The following is a 19,569-nucleotide window of genomic DNA, read 5'->3' on the forward strand; positions in this document are numbered from 1 at the left end:
AGGAAGGAAAGGAGGGAGGGAGGAGAAAGAGAGAGAAAGAGAGGAAGAGGGAAAGAAAAGAAGGAAAAGAAAGAGAGAAGGAAGGAGAAAGAGGGAAAGAAGAGAAGGAAGGGAGGGAGGGAGGAGAAAGAGAGGGAGAAAGAAAGGAAGGAAGAAAGGAAAGAGAAAGAGAAGGAAGGAAAAAGAAAGAGGGAAAGAAGAGAGAAGGAAGGAAGGAAAGGAGGGAGGCGAAAGAGAGAGAGAGGGAGAACGAATTGTGCCAGAAAAACAAATCTCTGCAGCCAGGACAAACTCATGCTTACGGGTGCATTCCGCCTCCCCCCCCCCCCAAAGCCTTTGGCTCCTCTCCCGTTAAAGTCACTCAGAGCAAGGGACTGGAAGTGAGAAAGCCTAACAGGATCTTAAAATCCACTCGGGGCAGAGAAGCTTTCGCCAGGCCTGGCTACGGGAAAAATCCAGCTGCTTTTTGCAGCGGTTAAAAACTTCTTTTTTTTTCCCCTTCAACATTTCATGAGAGAGATTCGCTCCAAACCCCCCAAAGTGGAAAAAAAAAACCAACACAACAGATGTTCAGGAAACTGTGCGGTAACCCTTAATCCTGGCTCTGGAGGACACCGAAGGGAGATTTGCAGAACTCACACCGATCCCTCTTCTCACGGCACGCGAGCGAAGCCCCCACCCCTCCGGCAGCAACCCGTTCCTAACAAATCCCCCTTGTGCCAAGTTTCTAACCCCAATTCTCCCGGGATCTCTGCCACAAGCCACGGGTTAGGGGGCTTAGCCACCGGCAGCTTCAATTGCTCGCTCTGGAAACGACATCGCACAAGGTCGACGCTAAGCCAAAATGTCAACGTCACATCGTTCATCCTGCGGTTGAAACCCAAGGATGGTTGAATGAGAGACACCTCATCCAGAAAAATTGGGGGACGGACGGACGGACAGACGTGAAAGAATTCCTCGGGGGGGGGGGGGGGGCTCTGTGCATCTCACCCTCCCTCCCTCCCTCCCTGAGTCTGGAAGAACAAGCCAGAATAATCAAAGCCAGAAAGACGTTTCCAGATGCGAGGAAGCTTTTCTGGGGGTGGGGGAGGGCACTTCCACAGCCGTTGTCCTTGTGGTGTTTTCTTACGCCTCTACTTAAAGGGAGGTTGAAAAGCAGCTTTCAAAAGTCACCTTGAACTTGTCCCATGTTTCATTTCAGCTTCAAAAATGATGAGAGAAGACGGGCAGGAGTACAACAAGCACATTGGCTTAGATCGGAGTTTCTCAACCTTGGGCAATTCAAGACGTGTAGACTTCAACTCCCAGAATTCCCCTACCAGCAGGAGTTGAAGTCCCCGCCTTAAAGTTGTCAAAGGTGAGAAAATCTTTGGGTACTGTTAAAATATTCATGACTGGGAGAGACATGGTAACCAGGTCAGCCAATGAGTAGGCATAGCAACAAAGTCAGCCAATGGGAGCATAAACAGATCTGAGTCTGTGCTGAGAATCGAAACTGAAACTACTCTGTCTGCTCTGAACTATTGAGAACAAACTGTTCTCTCCTGGTTGTGTTCTGCTTGTAACTTCTACCACATTGGAAGAATCTACTGTTGGTAGTGTACATTTATTCATCTGTTGTTATGTATATAAAGAAGTTAATGAATCCAGCTGAATCAGTTATCCGTGGGTGCTTTCTGGATTTGATTTTTCCGCAACAAACTCGACAAACACTTTACGCCTGGGTGTCTCAACTTTTTGGCTATTTCTAAGATGCATGGATTCCAACTCCCAGCAAGGTCGACTGGGGAATTCTGAGAGTTGAAGTCCACACCTCTTAAAAATAGCTAAGGCGGAGAAGCACTTGACTTGCTCAGAATCGTATTCCTGGCCTATTACTGTAATATTTCTTGGGGGAACCATGCCCAATATCCTAACCTACAGACTCCCGACCCTGCGCTTCCAAGCCCTTTAATGCCAAGATCTAACTTAAATGTATTTATGATTTATTCGTTCCATTTCTACAGTCATGCTCCGGAAGGCTGGTGAGAACACCCAGTTAGTGCCAGCTCCCTCTGCAGCCCGAGATCGTCCCAAGCCAACAGCCACAGCAGTCCGAAGCAGCCCAAGCCCAGCCCCAAGCTCACCTTCTGAGCCCCCGAGAAAGCATGATAGAAGCAGGAGACATAAGTCATGATGGCCTTCTCGTCGGGCCTGAGCGTGCCTACAATATCTGCGCAAGAGGAAAGAGAAAAAGAGAAAGCAGAAGTCAAGGGCAACGCAGAAAATCCAGGTCCTGACGGACATGCAGAAGATCAGAGGCAGGAAGGAAGACAGGTTATGCTCCCTGGAAGAACCAGACCTCAGCTAGGACAGAAGTTAGCCGTTCCAAATCCATTGTTTTGACCAGAACAAGGGTGGGCAATTAATTTTCCCATGAGAAACTGGGACTGCTGAGGAGGGCTGAACCAAGAGGGCTGTAGACGTAGGTAAATTGAAAAGGAAAAAAAAAATAGCAGTCCCCCTCAAAATAAAAGCAGTCCAAACGGGCCAGATAGGGACAGCCAAAGGACCAGGTGTGGCCTGGGGCCTCTAAAATACCCAGGTCTGGCCAGAGAACTACCCCCCCACCAGGGAATCTCTCAAAAGGAATTTAATTTCATCCTTGACTCCTCAAACAGACCCTTCAACTTTCAGGCCTAAAAAGATGTTGGCCTACTTCCTGTTCTGGGAGTTGAAGTCCACATTTGCTACGTGAAGTCACCTCCTTAGCGAGAACTTGTGACCGTGGGCTTCATCAACTTCTGCTCTTATTGACGTCTTTGGGGGGGGGGGGGGAAGGATGAATTTCGATGGGAGTTTTGGAGTTTGTTTGTTTGGAGAGTCCAGGCCTTCCTGTCGTAAAGCCTCTTAACATTGCCTCTCCTTCTCCTAAGGTAGCCTCCATCCATGACAGTCTCATTTTCCACTTTCTCCCCAAAGGGATTTATGCTGAGTTTTGAAAAAAAACAGCCCATTTTTCTTTCCTGCATTGGGTGTCCCCAAGGTGATTTTTTTTTCCCCCAAGAGGCAAATCTGGACTTTCTGGTTTTTCTCTGGAGACCTTCCACTTCTCATCCAAAAAGCTTCTTCAGCTTCTTAGGTGAGAAGCACCACATCTTCAAAGAAAAACCAGAAAGTTCAGTTTTGCCTCTTGGGGAAAAAAAAGCACTTTTGGGAGGACTGTGGCCTTGGAGGACGGAGAATCTCCAAAGAGATTCTGCACTGGGTCTTTGTAAAGGCTTGCCCTGAAATAGCTGAGGTCTGGGTTCCCCAGGTTGATCAAAGCAGCGCCCCTCTCCTAGGGAAGTCAAAAGAAGCCCGGATTCTGGAAAGAACAGAAGCGGTTAATGGGGAGAAAAAAACCCGCCGTCCGTCTCTGGTACCTTCTGCGCCCCAGAGAAGGCATGGTAGAAGCTGGAGACATAGGTCATAATAGCCTTCTCATCAGGACGGGCCGTGTTGACGATGTCTGCAAAGCGAACAAGAAGTATTAAAGACATCAGATACAACTCATCTCCCAAACTAATGTCATTTGCAGCCAGACATCATCACCAAGGGACTTCGGGCAACAATCCAGGGAATTGGGGAAAAAGCTACTGCCTGACACGGGATGTGAGCTGCCTGTCCAACGAACAAGCTGGGACGCTTATCCAAGATTTGTATCGCATTTCCTGCCATAACTCAAAACCTGCTGAAAGACTGCAAGGCTTGTATATAATGGCAATTCCTTGCATTCTTTCTCGCAGCGGCAGGAATTTCTGGGTTGCTCTGTAACCTTCGGCAAGATCCCTTTCCGTGACATGGGCAAAGATGGGAAACTGCCAGCTAGGACGGAGGGAAGGGTCAAGTGGGAACTTAACTTGGAGTCGACGCACAGCTGCAAACAGCGCAAAGGTTGACTTGTCCCCCAAGATCCATGAAACCTTAACTGGCTCTTCCCAGAGGAAGGCAAGCAATACGGGGAGATTCTTGTAATATAGGTGATAGGCAATAAAGTTACAGACTTTATTTTCACATCTGGCCCTGGTTGCTTGCACCTGATAGGCGGCCATACAAATTAACATTTTTTTTTTGCATTTGCATTTCTATTATTGTTTTTTTGTTGCTATGAAATTCGATACAAATCATTGACTAAAAAGAGAGAGGGTGTGGCTGTTGATGTAAAAAAAAAGGGGGGGGGATTTTAAAATGACTCCAAAACATTTTTAGGAAATTACTTGTTTACCAGTCATATTCTTCCTTCAGATAATTGCAAATCTCTTTGTTTGCAAGCCTTGGGAATTGTTTTTGAATTCCACTGAAGTCCTTCAACCTGTTTTAAAATAGCTGTTTCTAAAAAAAATTAATCCGGACGTCCAGCAGCAAATCAGGTTTGCAAGACTGAGGCCAGCTCAGATGAGGAAACAGATTCCACAGAAATGGGAGACTTGGGAGGAAGGCCAGAGGTGGGTGATGAACGGCCCCTCCCAGAGGAAATAAAAGAGGAGCAAAAGGGGAGTGGAGCTTGCAGGAGACCTTTAGTTCGCTTCATTGGTTCGTCTCCAAGCCAGAGAAGGTCTGTGACTGTAAATCCTCCCTTGAAAGACTTGTTGGATGTGAATGAGAAGAATTCACAGTAAATAAAAGGTTTTTTTTTTGTTGGGACAAGGAGTTTGCTTCATGCTCTCGGGAAGCCTTATCAGAACTTTTATGACCGTCCAAGCATTTCCGTCATACGATCAAAATTTAGGCATTTACCAGCCAGCGTGTATTTATGATGGGATCATATGACCTTCCCAGCCACCTTCACAAGCAGTCAATGGGAGGGGAAACCCTGACTTGCTTAACAACCATGTGCTTCGCTTAACAACGGTGGCCAGAAAGGTTGTAAAATGGGGCAAAACTCACTTTAACAAATGTCTCACTTAACAACAAAAGTTTTGGGCTCAACTGTGGTCGTAAGTTGAGGGCTACCCGTAGGCTAATTCTGTAAATTGCCCTGTGAAGCTCCATGAAGTCTAACGCTACTGATATCCAGCGCCAAGTTCACTCGGCTGGCTCCACTGAAACGCTGCTATGACGTCTGCCTTGTAAGATTTGTAGGCTTGGGGAACAAAATGGGACCCCAAGGTACTTTAAGGCACCATCCTCTTTCTTACCTTCTGCGTCTAACATCTTGGGAATGTCAAGGTACTTCTCGGCGACCTCAAAAGCGTTGTTCAGATTCGTGACCGGATCGTCCTACGGAAAAGGAAAATCGCCAGTGAGGGTTAACATTTGGTGGCGCTGCCCTAAATCGCTCACCTGGAGAGGATAAAGGTGCACACACACACACACCGCTCTCACAATCACCAGCCGTGCCCGATTTTCTATCCAAAACTCTTGGCTTTTCTAAAGCTTCCAAACACAATTATTCCCATGGGAAAATGCACCGAAGCATCTTTGAAAGTCCTGTTCTAAAGATTGACCGTCCACAAATGATCGATTCTAGTATCATTTTAATGGGTACGGGGACCCTGTTCCGAGTTAGAACAAACCAGATGAAGTTCCAAATCCCTCCGGATCTGACCAGGGATCTGACCTTCAAAAATTGCAGCAACGGGTTCGCTGCCCCGTTGCTGGGTGGGCGTGGCTATGGTAGGCGTGGCCTAGTCGGCCTCCTGCACCACAGGGGGGTGTTTTTCGCTCTCCCCGGGTTCCAGAGGCTTTGAGCCTCCCCGAGGGTGAAAACTGCTTCCCCCAGGCTCCGTTTCCAAATTTCCGGAGCCTCCAGTAGTTCCATTATCTCCCCCCCTCCCTGAGCCTCCATGAGGACCCTGCACTTACCTGGCATGATGAATGGGCCGCGTGGAGACTCCTGGGAGGAACGGGGCGGGGTGGGCGTGGCCAGCCAGGGGTGGCACTTGGGGGTTTGCCAAACTAGGCAGAATCCAAGCTAGAGGATTGCCCGAACCCGTGCAAACCCCCAGCAGCCCATCCCTGGATCTGACCCCCATTATTTGGTCTGGATATTTTAGTCCACAATCACGGACAAAATCTTGATCTTGCGATCGATTAAGGTCAAATTCCTTTTTCTTGGGCGAGAAGCTCCGGTTGGAGAGGATGACTTACCCTAGGAGCAGTGTTTCTCAACTGTGGCCGCTTTAAGATGGGCGGACTTCAACTCCCAGAATTCCCCAGCCAGCAAAGCAAATGCTAGCTAGGGATTCTGGGAGTTGAAGTCCGGCCACCTTAAAGTGGCCAAGGTTGACTTCTGACCATAGAAAGACAACTGCTGGCTGGAGAATTCTAGGAGTTGAAGTCCACCCATCGTAAAATGGCCAAAGCCGAGAAACAGTGGCCTAGAGCAGGGATGGCTAACCTTCTTCTGAAGGTGTGCCAAAACTGTGCGTGCGCATGTGCGTGCCCACCCACCTGCACATGTGACACCCCCCCACACATGTATGAGTGACCCCCACACGGACTTCCGGTTGACCCGTTGGGTCTGTTTTTCTCCCTCTCTAGGCTCCGGAGGCTTTCCTGAAACCTGGGGAGGGTGAAAAAATCAGCTGGCAAGGAATGCCATGCCGGCGAATATGGCTAAGCGTGCCATAGGTTCGCTATTCACGGGCCCAGAGTAACCCAGAATTTTTTTATTTATTATTTTTTTGCAGAATTGGGATTTGTTTCCCAGGCCTCACTCAACCCACTGCATCTGGAATTGCAGGGAAAAAAAAACGGGTTTACCCAGGGTAAATTGGAGAATATTTCAAAGCCAAGAAGCGGAAGGTAAAACGGCAAACCCGCCCAAATACCTTTCTAAGCTTGTCATATTCGATGAGTTCTGGTCGGTGTCTGTGGATCAAGGCGTTAAAAGCAAGACCGTCTTTCCAACTGTAAAATAAGGAAATAAAAAGAGAGGGTCAAGACTCTTGAGAAGCCAACGGTGTCTTTGAAAGGCGGCATCTCAAAAACGGGGCGTCCCGTTGGGACAGCCGAGTTTAACGGGAGGAGATTCACATCGGAAGGGATCTGGAGGCGCCTTTTCCGACACAGGCTCAGGTCAAACGTGTGGGGCCCTTCCAATAACATAGCTTACACGTCCCATGAAAAGACGAAATGGCAGCAGATTTGAGAATTTATGTCCTGAAATGTATAGACCATCTACTGTATTTTTCAGAGTATAAGACGCACCCTTTTTCCTCAAAAAAGAAGCTGAAAATCTGGGTGCATCTTATACATTGAATACAGCATTGTTTGCCACCCGAAACCCCACCCCCTTCGCAAAAATGGCCGTGCAGAGCCTTTAGGAGGCTTCCAGAGTGCTCCTAGGGGCTAGGAAGGGAAAAATGAGCAGAAAACGGGCCGTTTTTTGCTCAATTTTGCTCCCCCAGCCCCCAGGAGCTTCATAAAAGCTATCCATGCCCATTTTTTTGACAAAAACCGGGCCCGTTTTCATGAAAAACGGGCCATTTGGGGAGGTTTGCAGAATGCAAAAAAAAATTTATTAAAAAAATTTGCTTCTTCAAAACCTTGCTGCGTCTTATACTCCGGTGCATCTTATACTCTGAAAAATACGGTAGATATCTCACTGTTTGGGAGTGACTCTGGCTAGTATGTAAATTGTGAATCTTCCAGAGGATCATGGAAAGTGAAAACATGAGAGGAATTATTCCAGAGGTTGGGGCTGGGCAGCCATTTTTGTGGGGGTCGCTGTGGCTGTTGAGTGTAGCACGTATCAGGAGTAAGCTGTGGAGGATGAGCAAAAATAGGTGGACTTCATGAGGTTGAGGAGTCAGTGATCAGGGCTGTGTTCTCTCTGTATTCTCTCGGACATTCTTCTCTTCCTTCCCCCGCATTCTATTCCTTTCCTTTCCTTCTTCTCTATTTCCTTCCCTTCCCTCTTTTCTTTGTTTTTCTGAAATCCTTCTCTTTTTCCCAAGCTCCAGGGAAGGGCAAACAGCTCTTACCGTAAGTCCAAATTGTTCCCTTGCACGAGTTTTGAAATCAGGACCAGAACGGCCAAATGCCCATCCCCGACCAGGGTCAATTAAGTTGAGGGGGTGGGAGGGTGAAAAGCTGCACTTAAACCTTGCTCTGCAATGGAAGGATCAACGCCTGAGGGGCCTTTTCCCTACCGGATGCTTCATTGGATCGGCATCCATCAACTTGCCTGACGGAACAACCTTGCTAAAGCCAGCTGTCAACACAAAAGCCTTTTTGTGGAAAAAAAGGGAAATTTCGCCGTTCGCAAACTTCCTTGGATTCTCCAAATCCTGAGACTCAGGTCCCAGCAGAAAGCTTCCAAAAAACTTGGCTTCCTGGCTGGCAGAATCTTTCATGGTGCAGCACGAAGCCAAGAAGTGAATGTTTTGCAGGCTTTCTTAAAGAGGCCCAATTCTCCGGATATGAGACGGCAGGTTGCATATTTCAAAGAGAGAAAAGCAAGCGTTGGCCAAAAAGAAAGAAGGAAGAGGAGGGGGAGGAAGAAGAAGATGAGAAGAAGAAGAAGAAGAAGAAGAAGAAGAAGAAGAAGAAGAAGAAGAAGAGGAGGAGGAGGAGGAGGAGGAGGAGGAGGAGGAGGAGGAGGAGGAGGAGGAGGAGGAGGAACGGGAAGAGGAGGAGGAAGGAGAAGAAGAAGAAAAGGAGAAGAAAAGAAGAAAAAGAAAAGGAGGAAGAGGAGGAGAAGAAGAAGAGGAGGAGAAATGGGAAGAGGAGGAAGAAGGAGAAGGAGGAGAAGAAAAGAAGGAGGAGAAGAAGAAGGAGAGTTACCTGATGTGGAAATTTTGCACGTTGACGTTCTTGTAAGGAGCGGTTTTCCTTTGGCACCACAATAAGAGTCCTTCTTTGGCTGAAGTCTCTGCAGAGAGAGAGAGAAAAAAATAAGACAATGGTGTTGTTCGGCTTGTGTTGCCACAAGGGCGAGTTTACAACATCACACTGTAAGTCCAGACAACAAAGAATTAAACTATGTTTTTCAACAGTAGCACATTTTAAGATACATGGACTTCAACTCCCAGAATTCCCCAGCCAGCAAAGCTGGCTGGGGAATTCTGGGAGTTGAAGTCCACACATCTTTAAAACAGGCCAGGCTGAAAAACACCTGAGATGGAGCCAAAACTATAAAGCTAAATCCAAATAAATCACTTTGGGATACCTTCCCGTCCACAAAGAACAACCGCTTGATACACGCACGCCTTGCACCCGAGAGGAGGATATTTTATTTCTCTTTCACGCTATTTATACTCCTGCCCCGATCCCCGGACTCTCAACGGGTAACGAGATTAAAACACACACAATACGAAACCAGAGAAATAAAACAGATCCCACCTAAACCAGGGGCCAAAAACAGAACTGAACATGTCTTCTCCAAAAAAATGGCTTTCACGTGTCTGCAAACAGCTGGGGGGGGGGAAAGGCTTGGGACCCCCCCACCTCTGAATGGAAACCAGATTGGGAAGGGGGGAGCGCACAAGAGAGGCAGCCTTTGGAGGTATTTTGTAGGATGAAGGCCAAATCAAGTCAGCATTCGAATCACAGCTGGCTGGCTGGCTGGCTGCAGAACAGAACTAGCTACCGTATTTTTCGGACTATAAGACGCACCGGTGTATAAGACGCACCAAGATTTCGAAGAGGTAAGAAAAAAAAAGTTTTTATCCTCCTCGGCCCCCAGGAGCACTCTGCAGGCTTCAGCAGGGCTGGGAGAAGGCAAAAATGCCCCCGTTTTTGTGAAAAATGGGTGGAAAACGGGCTGTTTTGTCACAAAAACAGAGGCGTTTTTGCCTTCCCCTAGCCCTGCTGAAGCCTGCAGAGTGCTGCTGGGGGAAGGCAAAAACGCCTCCTTTTTTGTGAAAAACAGTCTGTTTTTCACAAAAATGGGATGCGGGGATGGCGCTTCGGGAGGCAAAAAAATGGCTGTATTCAGTGTATAAGACGCACCAACATTTCCGCGCTCTTTTAAAGGTGTGTCTTATACTCTGAAAAATACGGTACTTAAAAGGGGGGGGGTAGAATTCAAGGAATAGGGGGAAAGAGAGAGAGAGAGAGAGAGAGAGAGAGAGAGAGAGAGAGAGAGAGATTTGCAGAGCAGATGGGGAAAACTAAGAGGGAACAAAAGGAAGGATTTCGTGTATTAAGCTCCATCCTTCCAGCTACTTTCTGCTACCTTCTGCGCCCCAGATCGAGTAAAGCCTACGAACGATACAGGTACATCCTCAACTTACGACTGTAATTGAGCCTGCAAGGACAGTCTTTAAGTGGGTCGTCACAGGATTAAGTCTCATTTTACAATTTTTCTTGCAGCCCTCATTTAATGAAAGCCATTCTAAGGCCACTGAAGTTTGCAGGGCCAAGTTTCAACTACATCGATCGCGGTTACTGCAGCTGAGTGAGCATCTGTGCCCTGAAAGATTTATGGGGACTGATCTAGCGAGAAGCTAAAAGCGCAGAAAAAGACACTCCTAAAGGCGTGAGCAGCATCCTGGATCACCACCAGGCTTCATCCTTGGATTTTAAATCTCTTCCTTTCACACACAGTAAATGCCAGTAAAGGCCGTCTCCACATGTGCTGGGCCACCCTTCTCATCCATCTCGGCCCGCCTGACCACTCTGGAAGGGGTCGAGCCAGGAAAAGGTGGCTTAAATCGGTGTTCTTTGAACCTCAAGATGTGTGGACTTCAACTCCCAGAATTCCTGGCTGAGCAACTCCCAGAATTCAGTCAGGAATTCTGGGAGTTGAAGTCCACACATCTTGAGGCTGCCATGTTTGGAAGAATGGCAGAGCCAGGAATGCTGGGAGTTGAAGTCCACACATCTTGAGGCTGCCATGTTTGGAAGAATGGCAGAGCCAGGAATTCTGGGAGTTGAAGTCCACACATCTTGAGGCTGCCATGTTTGGAAGAATGGCAGAGCCAGGAATTCTGGGAGTTGAAGTCCACCCATCTTGAAGTTCATCAAGCATGCTGGCTGAGGAATTCTGGGAGTTGAAGTCCACTAAAAAATGTCCGAGTTTGGAAAACACTGGGATAATCGGAAGGCTGTGGCTGCTGACTTGGGAAGGGCGTGAGAAAAGGGGCAAAGCAATCTCGTAAAGCCCAAATCGGCCTCTTACCTTCCACTGAAATATCCTGGATGGCAAACCGGAGAATAATGGTCCAGATCATGCCCAAAGTCATCTTGGCATTGCCATCGACAATTTCTGGAAAAAGAGATCGTAGGAAGAGATTGAGCAAGGGGTCTCAGCAGGGGCATATTCACAACTTTGTAGAAAATGAAGATTATCCAGATGAAAGCGTCTATGGCAGGGGTGTCCAAACTTGGGAACTTTAAGACTTGTGGACTTCAACTCCCAGAATTCCCCAGCCAGCTCGGCTGGCTGGGGAATTCTGGGAGTTGAAGTCCACAAGTCTTAAAGCTCCCAAGTTTGGACACCCCTGGTCTATGGAGATTCTCAAGTCACCCAGGTTGTCCCAAAGGGAGAAAGGCAACTGGGCTTTTTTTTTGTTTTTCCTTGAAGACATTTCGCTTCCCACCCAAGAAGCTTCTTCAGTTCAGTTCAGTTCAGCTCAGAACTGAAGAAGCTTCTTGGATGAGAAGCGAAACGCCGTCAAGGAAAAAAGATAAAAGTCCAGTTGCCTTTTGAAAAAGCACACCTGGGACAATCCGGATGGAAATATGCAGGAACTGTTACTGAAGCAAAAGAGGTGGAAACATTTCCATCAAGGTCACCTTCCTTACTCTTTACTTGCTACACCTTTCTACTGGAGTATGTGCACACCCTGGCTGAATGCAGGCGGAAGTAGGATATGCCCGAGAACAAAGGAACTGCCTGTTACTATCAGTACGATTGTGACCAAGCAGGAACAATGCTTTCTCGGTCGCCCAGGAAATCAACCTGCGTAAAGGCTGAATACTCGCAATTGTACCTGTGCAAGTTTACTATTCCGTAAAAATCGGGCCTACAGGTTCCCAGCACAGGTGGCATGAAGCCAGAACTCTGACTGATTCTCTCAAGCACATCCACCACAAGCACAGACCAATACTCTCAACCAAATGAAAAAATTGCATTTCCTCGTATGTATTGTTAGCTCAGGGGTGCCAAACTCAAGGCCTGCAGGCTGGATCCAGCCCGTGATGTGGTTGGATTCGGCCCACGGGGCCATCCTGGAAAATGTAAGGAGCTGGCCCATGTCACTTCGGCCCAGTCTACCTAATGCGGCTTCGGCCCAGTCTAGCCAGTGGGAAGAGGAAACATGCCAGCAGTTTGGGGAGTGCCGTTAATAGTTAATGACCGCATAATAACCCAATTTCAATGTGGACTTAAAACTTTACCTGGATAGGTTATAAAGGTAAAGGTTTCCCCTCGCACTTATGTGCTAGTCGTTCCCGACTCTAGGGGGGCAGTGGTCACCTCTGTTTCAAAGCCAAAGAGCCAGCGCTGTCCGAAGACGTCTCTGTGGTCATGTGGCCGGCATGACTCAACGCTGAAGGCACACGGAACGCCGTTACTTTCCCACCAAAGGTGGTCCCTATTTTTCTACTTGCATTTTTACATGCTTTCGGACTGCTAGGTTGGCAGAAGCTGGGACAAGGAATGGGAGCTCACTCCGTTATGTGGCGCTAGGGATTCAAACCGTCAAACTGCCAACCTTTCTGATTGACAAGCTCAGTGTCTTAGCTACTGAGCCACCACGTGTGTATGTGTGTGTATATTTAGGAGTGTCATTTTGGGAAATACCATTGGGGAATTTTACCATGCCGGTAAATCACCTTTCTGAGTTCTTTTTATTCTTCCTTTTCCCTCGTCTTTTTTCTTTTATCACTTGCAAATCTAATAAGCAACAACATAATTCTGCTCTCAGCCTTCTTTCACAACCCATAAGAGATCATTTTTATTCCCCCCCCCCCCGAGTGGGGAAACTGAGGCTGCAGCACAATGTTTGGCCCTCATTCAAACAGCATGGGGGAGGGAGGGAGGGAGGGAGGGGGGAAGACCCAGTCTTCATCTCAGGCCCAGCCCAGGCAGCGCCAAGCTGCGCGAAGAATGTCTGTCCTAAGGAAACCTGCTGTGTTTGTGGTCCCAGCAAAGTCTGCAAAGAGCCGCAGGAAAAACACAGCGTACCCTGGAAGTGGATCAGGAGAAACGAAGGGAAAACCAGACTGGGGACAGAGCAGAGCAGAACGAGCAGCAAAAGTCGGGAGCCGGAATGGAAAGACAGATTTGCAATTTCCAGCCCGGGTTTTTTTTTTGTTGTTGTTGGCGCTCAGCTCAGCAGCTATGTGTATTTTCCTCATCAGAGGTACAGATGTGAAAATCTACGGCAGGTGTGTCAAAATCAAGGCTCGCCGGGTGCTTAGATCTGGCCCATGGGGCCGGCCTGGAAATAGCGAAGGAGCAGCCCACGGTGCCTCTCCCAGCAAAAACGGAGCTCGGGAGGGCAGCACACAGGCCTCCCGAGCTCCATTTTCACTGGCAGACGGTTGCAGGAGGCTGTCGCAGTCCAAAATGGAGCTCGGGAGCCCGTTTTCGCTGGCGGAGTGTTTGGGCCACCACAGGCACCTCCGACATGAGTGACGTCAAGCTGGCCACGCCCCCCTGCCCCCCCCCCAAGATCAAGCACAACGCTGATGTCGAACCTCAATGAAATCGAGTTTGACACCCGTGATCTACGGAGAAGGGTGGGGGATCCAATCAGCAGCCCACCCTGTTCTTAGCTTAACCCTGCCAGGATGGAGATGAGCAAGGAAGGGGTCTGGACTTTAAAGGCAAATGAGTACCCTTCCCCCAAATATAAAGGTTTTTTTTTTTAAAAGCAGAGTTCGTTTTGAAGGCAGCTAATTTCCCCATCACCAGACCTTTGCCCCTTGATTAGGAAGCGTTCCAAGGTTAGAAAAGTCCCACTTTAGGACAGTCTGCGGTAAATTGGGGGGCAGATTACCAGCGCAAAACTCTTTTTAAACATTGCACTCACAGGCCGGCCATCTCACCTTCGGCTCCTATGGACACCAACTTGACTCCTTTGCTGGCAATGAAATCCAAAGCTTTGTTGACGTTGTTGATTTTATGTACTCTCATTTTCCCTCTTTCCGGCTTCGGTAACCGTTCTCCTGAAATCAATACATAAAGAGGAGGTGGGATGTTAAGAAGATTCCGAAAACAAACTTAACCGAGAATCGGAATGGGAGCACGTGTAGTCCTTGACTTACGGCCACAATTCCTGCTGCTAAGTGAGACGTTTGTTAAGTGAACTGTTCAATATTCCAATGGCACTGGGAAAAAGTGACATACATATGTTCCTCCCACTTACGATCGCCGCAACATTCCCACAGTCACGTGACCAAGATTTCACCGCTTGGCAAACCAGGATGTAATTATGACAACCGCCGCATCCTGGATCCTGTAACTGCAATCTGCAAATTTCGCAGCTGGTTCGGACAAGCCAAGGAAAAGCTGGATTCGCTTAATGACCACGTGACTCGCTGAAAAACTGCAGTGATTCGCTTAACAACAGTGGTAAAAAGAGGTTGTAACATCGGGCAAAATTCACTTAACAACAGCCTGGCTTAGCAACGGAAACTCTGCTCCCAATTGTAGTCGTAAGTAGAGGAATAGCGCTAGCTCTCTGGGATTATCATAAATTTGCATCCTGCCATATTGGTAAAAGTCTATAAACAATGAGAGGGAGAGAGACAAAGCCATCTGTTTCGCTTGTCAACCTTCTGGCTGTATTTCTAAAACAACATACAATTCATTTCCTCCTCCCTCTGCATCTCTCTCTCTCTCTCTCTCTCTTTTTGAATGGCTCTTTTCCTTAAAGTGTCACCCCAGTCTCTGCATGCCTTTTGGGGAAGAAAGGAGTCCCAGCGGATGGATGAACAGAAATTTTTCACCCCAAAGCGTATCCCTTTAATTATATTGTTTTCTCTCTCTGTACAATTGCAATAGAAAAGAACATTTGTAGCTCGGGGTCGATGATACAACTGTTGACATATGACGCACAACTCCACCACCACCCCAATTCACATATTTTTCAGCATAATTTGAACCGTCCTGCAAAAATCAAAATGAGGCCAAACTATCTATCTATCTATATGTCCCTATCTAATCTATCTCTCATTCTCTCTCTCTCTCTCTCTCTCTCTCTCTCTCTCTCTCTCTTTCTCTCTATCTCTATGTATCTATCATTTTCTATCTATCCATTCTCTTTATCTCTCTATGTATCCCTATCTAATCAATCAATCATCTATCATTCTATCTCTTATCATTCTCTCTCTCTCTCTATGTATCTATCATTATCTATCCATTCTATCTCTCTATCTCTCCGTCTAATCTATCTATCATTCTATCTATATCTATCATTCTATCTATATCATTCTATCTATCTCTATCTCTATGTATCTATCATTCTCTATCTATCCATTCTCTCTATCTAATTTATCATCTATCTATCTATCTATCTATCTATCTATCTATCTATCTATCTATCTATCTATCTATCTATCATCTATCTATCATCTATCTATCATCTATCTATCTATCTATCTATCTATCTATCTATCTATCTATCTATCTATCTATCTATCTATCTATCTATCATCTATCATCTATCTATCTATCTATCATCTATCTATCTATCTATCTATCTATCTATCTATCTATCTATCTATCTATCTATCTATCTATCTATCTATCTATCTATCTATCTATCTATCTATCTATCTATCTATCTATCTATCTATCTATCTATCTATCTATCATCTAAGATAGATAGATAGACACACACACACAGTGTTGTTTTTCAGTTCATTTATTAATTCCGGAAGTGTAAACCAAATGAATTTCACTCCCACACTCTCAAGTGGCTCAAGAAGAAAAACAGCAGAAAACTTTCAAATTGAAGACTTTTTGTACACATTTTTACATCTAAATAAGACTGTACTGGACGGGGTTACATCCTGCTTAGTGAGTACTTTCCTGGTTTTTTTTTTTGCATGAGCTTTCTTAAACACCTGCCAACTTAGCTAATTCTTAATTAATTCTTCATTCTTAATTAGACCACACGCCTTGACTGTTTTCATCTTTTATAATACTATTTTTATTATCTAGTATGCCACCCGGAGTCACCTGCCTACAAGGCGGGTGGTGTATAAATTTAATGAATATAATACATAAATGCAAAAAGAACGTTGGTCTTACCTGAACGTTTTTTTCTGGAGTAGTGGAGGGAGGGGTCACAGCAGGGTTTAACACAGCCTGATTGGTCCATTTGACTGAGAGAAAACTTCTTAACCTTCGCCTTCTCCCGTTGGTTCCCAGTTTCCGCGATGTCACGGCCAACAACTGCAAGTCAAACACAAACAAGAACAAGCCCCCCCGGGGCCCCCCGATTCTACACCTCCCGGACCCTGTCTAACTAACTAACTAGGGCGGGAAATGTGACCCCTCCCTCCACTACTCCAGAAAAAAACGTTCAGGTAAGACCAACGTTCTTTTTCCAGTAGAGTGGAGGGAGGGGTCACAGCAGGGACATACCCACGCTACGTCCCCGGGCGGGCCGACTGGGTCCCAGGTGAAGAATCGGCCACCACCCTCTGAAGGACCCTCCGGCCAAAGGATGCCTCAGCCGAGGCAAAAGTATCCAAACGATAGTGCCTAATAAAAGGTGTGGGGGAAGCCCAGGCCGCCGCCCTACAAATATCTTCGAAAGGTGCCCTGGTGGCCCAAGCCGCCGAAGTAGCCGCACTGCGGGTGGAGTGCGCAGTGATCCCCGATGGGGGAGTCTTCCCAGAAGCCCCGTAAGCCTCAACTATGGCCAACCTAATCCATCGTCCGATGGTGGAAGAAGACACCTTACATCCTAACGAGCCTGGACGAAAGGAAACAAATAACGCTTCCGTCCTCCTAATGCCCTCAGTTCGCTTTAGGTAAATGCGAACAGCCCGGCGAACGTCCAGCTTATGCCACACCAACTCCCGCTCTCTCGAGGGATTGGGACAAAAATTCGGGAGCACGACCTCCTGGGCCCTGTGAAACTGTGAATTCACCTTCGGAATGAACGAAGGATCCAAGCGAAGGACCACCCTGTCCTGGTGTATTACACACAGGTCACTGCGTGAAGAAAGGGCCCCCAACTCTGAAATGCGCCTGGCCGATGTAATGGCCACTAAAAACACCACCTTAAGGGTAAGCAGACGCATGTGTACCGTCCTAAGTGGTTCGAACGGGGAGCTCGTCAGAGCCTGGAGAACCAGGGTCAGATCCCAGGTTGGAAACCTATGAACCGGAGGCGGACGGATGTTAGCCGCCCCCTTCAGAAAACGCTTAATCAGTGGAGACCGGGAAAGGACGGGGGAACCCTCCCCCCCCAGAATGGTGGCCAAAGCCGCCACTTGACGCCGGAGCGTATTATGCGACAAGCCATCCTCCAACCCCTTCTGGAGGAACTCCAACACGTTTGGGACGGTAGCCCTAGAAGGATCCAACCCCAAAGGAATGCACCACTTCGCAAACGCTTTCCATGTGGCATTGTAAATTCTAACCGTGGACGGCCTCCTAGACGCCTCTAAGGTGGCTATGACTCCTGACGAAAGTCTCTGCCCCCTCAGGATCCTCCGTTCAAGAGCCAGGCGGTCAGATGGAGCCACTGAGGCCCTGGGTGATGCAAAGCCCCCTGACTCAGAACGACCTCCCCCGGGGGAATCCTCCAGGGGTCTGCTACCGACAGCTGGACCAGGTCCGCGAACCAGGGTCTCCTCGGCCAGTATGGTGCTAACAGAATAACGAGAGCCCTCTCTGTGACTATCTTCCCTATCGTACGGGGAACGAGGGGAAGGGGAGGAAAGGCATAAAGGAGACCCGGGGGCCATCGGCTCCTGAGAGCATCCGCTCCTTCCGCCGACGGAGACTGGAACCGGGTAAAGAACCGGGGCAGCTGAGCGTTGTCGGGGGAGGCGAACAGATCCACCCGAGGTGTGCCGAACCTGCTGCATATCTTCCGAAACAACTCCGGGCCCAGTTGCCACTCGCCATCGTCTAGGGTTGTGCGACTCAGCCAATCCGCCTGAAGATTGGACACTCCTGAGATGTGCTCCGCCACTATGGAGGCCAAGTGTCTCTCCGCCCACAAGCCCAACGACTGCGCCTCTCGCCAGAGAGAACGTGAGTGGGTGCCCCCCTGGCGATTGACATGGGCCTTCGTCGCCACATTGTCCGTAAGCAGGAGGACATGGCGCCCCCGCAGGTGATGACGAAAAGTCCTTAGGGCAAGCCGCGCGGCTTTTAGCTCCAGCCAATTGATGTTGTGGCGGAGATCCGAGGCAGACCAACGTCCCTGGGTCATGTCGGAGTCCATCACGGCCCCCCAGCCGAAGAGGCTGGCATCCGTCGTCACTGTGACTCTCTCGGGCTCCCAAAAACAAGCCCCCTGTTGCAGTGCTGGGGACAACCACCACCGAAACGAGAGTCTCACCTCCACCGGTAGAGGAACTGGACGCAAGGAGTTGCTCATCATCCTTCTCTGGACCGGGATCAAGGCCCACTGGAGAGGTCGCAGGTGGAGCCGGGCCCAGGGCACTATCCCTATGCAAGAGACCATCTTCCCCAGAAGTTGAGACAAGGTCAGGATGGAAACAGACCGTCTTTTTTGTACAGAGGAGACCAGCTGGCGAAGGCTGGACAAGCGCTCTGGAGACAGACGGACCCTCCCTGACTCGGAGTCTATCACTGTCCCTAGGTGTAGAATCTGCCTGGATGGGGACAGGTGGCTCTTGGGAAAGTTCACTGAAAACCCCAACGCCTGAAGCCAACGGATCGTCAGCCGAAGATCCGACTTGGCCCTGGGGAGGGACCCTGCCTGAACGAGGACGTCGTCCAAGTAGCACTGAAGTCTCACCGGAATGGAACGCAGGTAAGCCGCCAGTGCTGCCAGGACCTTGGTGAACGTCCGCGGAGCTGAGGCCAGACCAAACGGGAGAGCCCGGTACTGGTAATGCCTGCCCCGGTGAGAGAACCTGAGATAACACCGGTGAGACTGAAGGATGGGGACGTGGAGGTAGGCCTCCGTCAAATCTACTGAGGCCATGTAATCCCCCTTCCGAATGCCCTGCAGAATGGATTTCAGGGACGCCATCTTGAACCGCCTGTATACTAGGTAGCGGTTTAGGCGTTTCAGGTTGAGGATTGCCCTCCAACCCCCCGAGGATTTTGGAACTACGAACAGATGGGAGTAGTAGCCCAGACCCCTCTCCGGCTCCGGAACGACCTCCACTGCCCTGATTTCTAGAAGATGGGCGACCGCGAGGTCCATGAGACGACGCCGCTTCGGGTCCCGAGCCGGGGGAAAAACTTTGAAAAAACTTGGGGGTTTGGAGAGGAATTCTAACCTTAGGCCGTGGCGAACGGTCGCCCTGACCCAACCGTCTGACGTGATCCGATCCCACTCGTCCGCATACAGCGCCAGGCGGCCTCCGATGGGATGACTCGGGTTCGAGTCATTTCCCTCTGCGGAAGGGGCGGCCGCCCCCCCCACGAAAGGGCCGCTTGGACTGCGGTTGATATCTAGAACGGTCCTGAAAACTCTGTCTATGAAATGA

At 48.6% G+C, this 19,569-nt stretch overlaps 1 protein-coding gene across 1 annotated transcript in view; it reads right to left on the reverse strand.

Moving 5' to 3' along the window:
• The window catches only part of ACTN4 (actinin alpha 4), a gene marked incomplete at its 3' end in the record, with an annotated part of 84,154 nt that overhangs the window by 21,792 nt on the left and 42,793 nt on the right, over window positions 1–19,569 (reverse strand). Inside the window, exons 3-8 of the mRNA XM_081961650.1 lie at window positions 13,966–14,085; window positions 11,090–11,176; window positions 8,752–8,839; window positions 6,795–6,873; window positions 5,160–5,241; window positions 2,127–2,212 (exon numbers count right to left, since the gene is read on the reverse strand). Of these exons, the coding sequence (XP_081817776.1) occupies window positions 2,127–2,212; window positions 5,160–5,241; window positions 6,795–6,873; window positions 8,752–8,839; window positions 11,090–11,176; window positions 13,966–14,085 (542 nt within the window). The remainder of the gene's footprint in view (window positions 1–2,126; window positions 2,213–5,159; window positions 5,242–6,794; window positions 6,874–8,751; window positions 8,840–11,089; window positions 11,177–13,965; window positions 14,086–19,569) is intronic.

The sequence above is a fragment of the Natrix helvetica genome (genome assembly GCF_964273705.1).
Source record: "Natrix helvetica genome assembly, chromosome: 9".
Lineage (NCBI taxonomy): Eukaryota > Metazoa > Chordata > Lepidosauria > Squamata > Natricidae > Natrix > Natrix helvetica.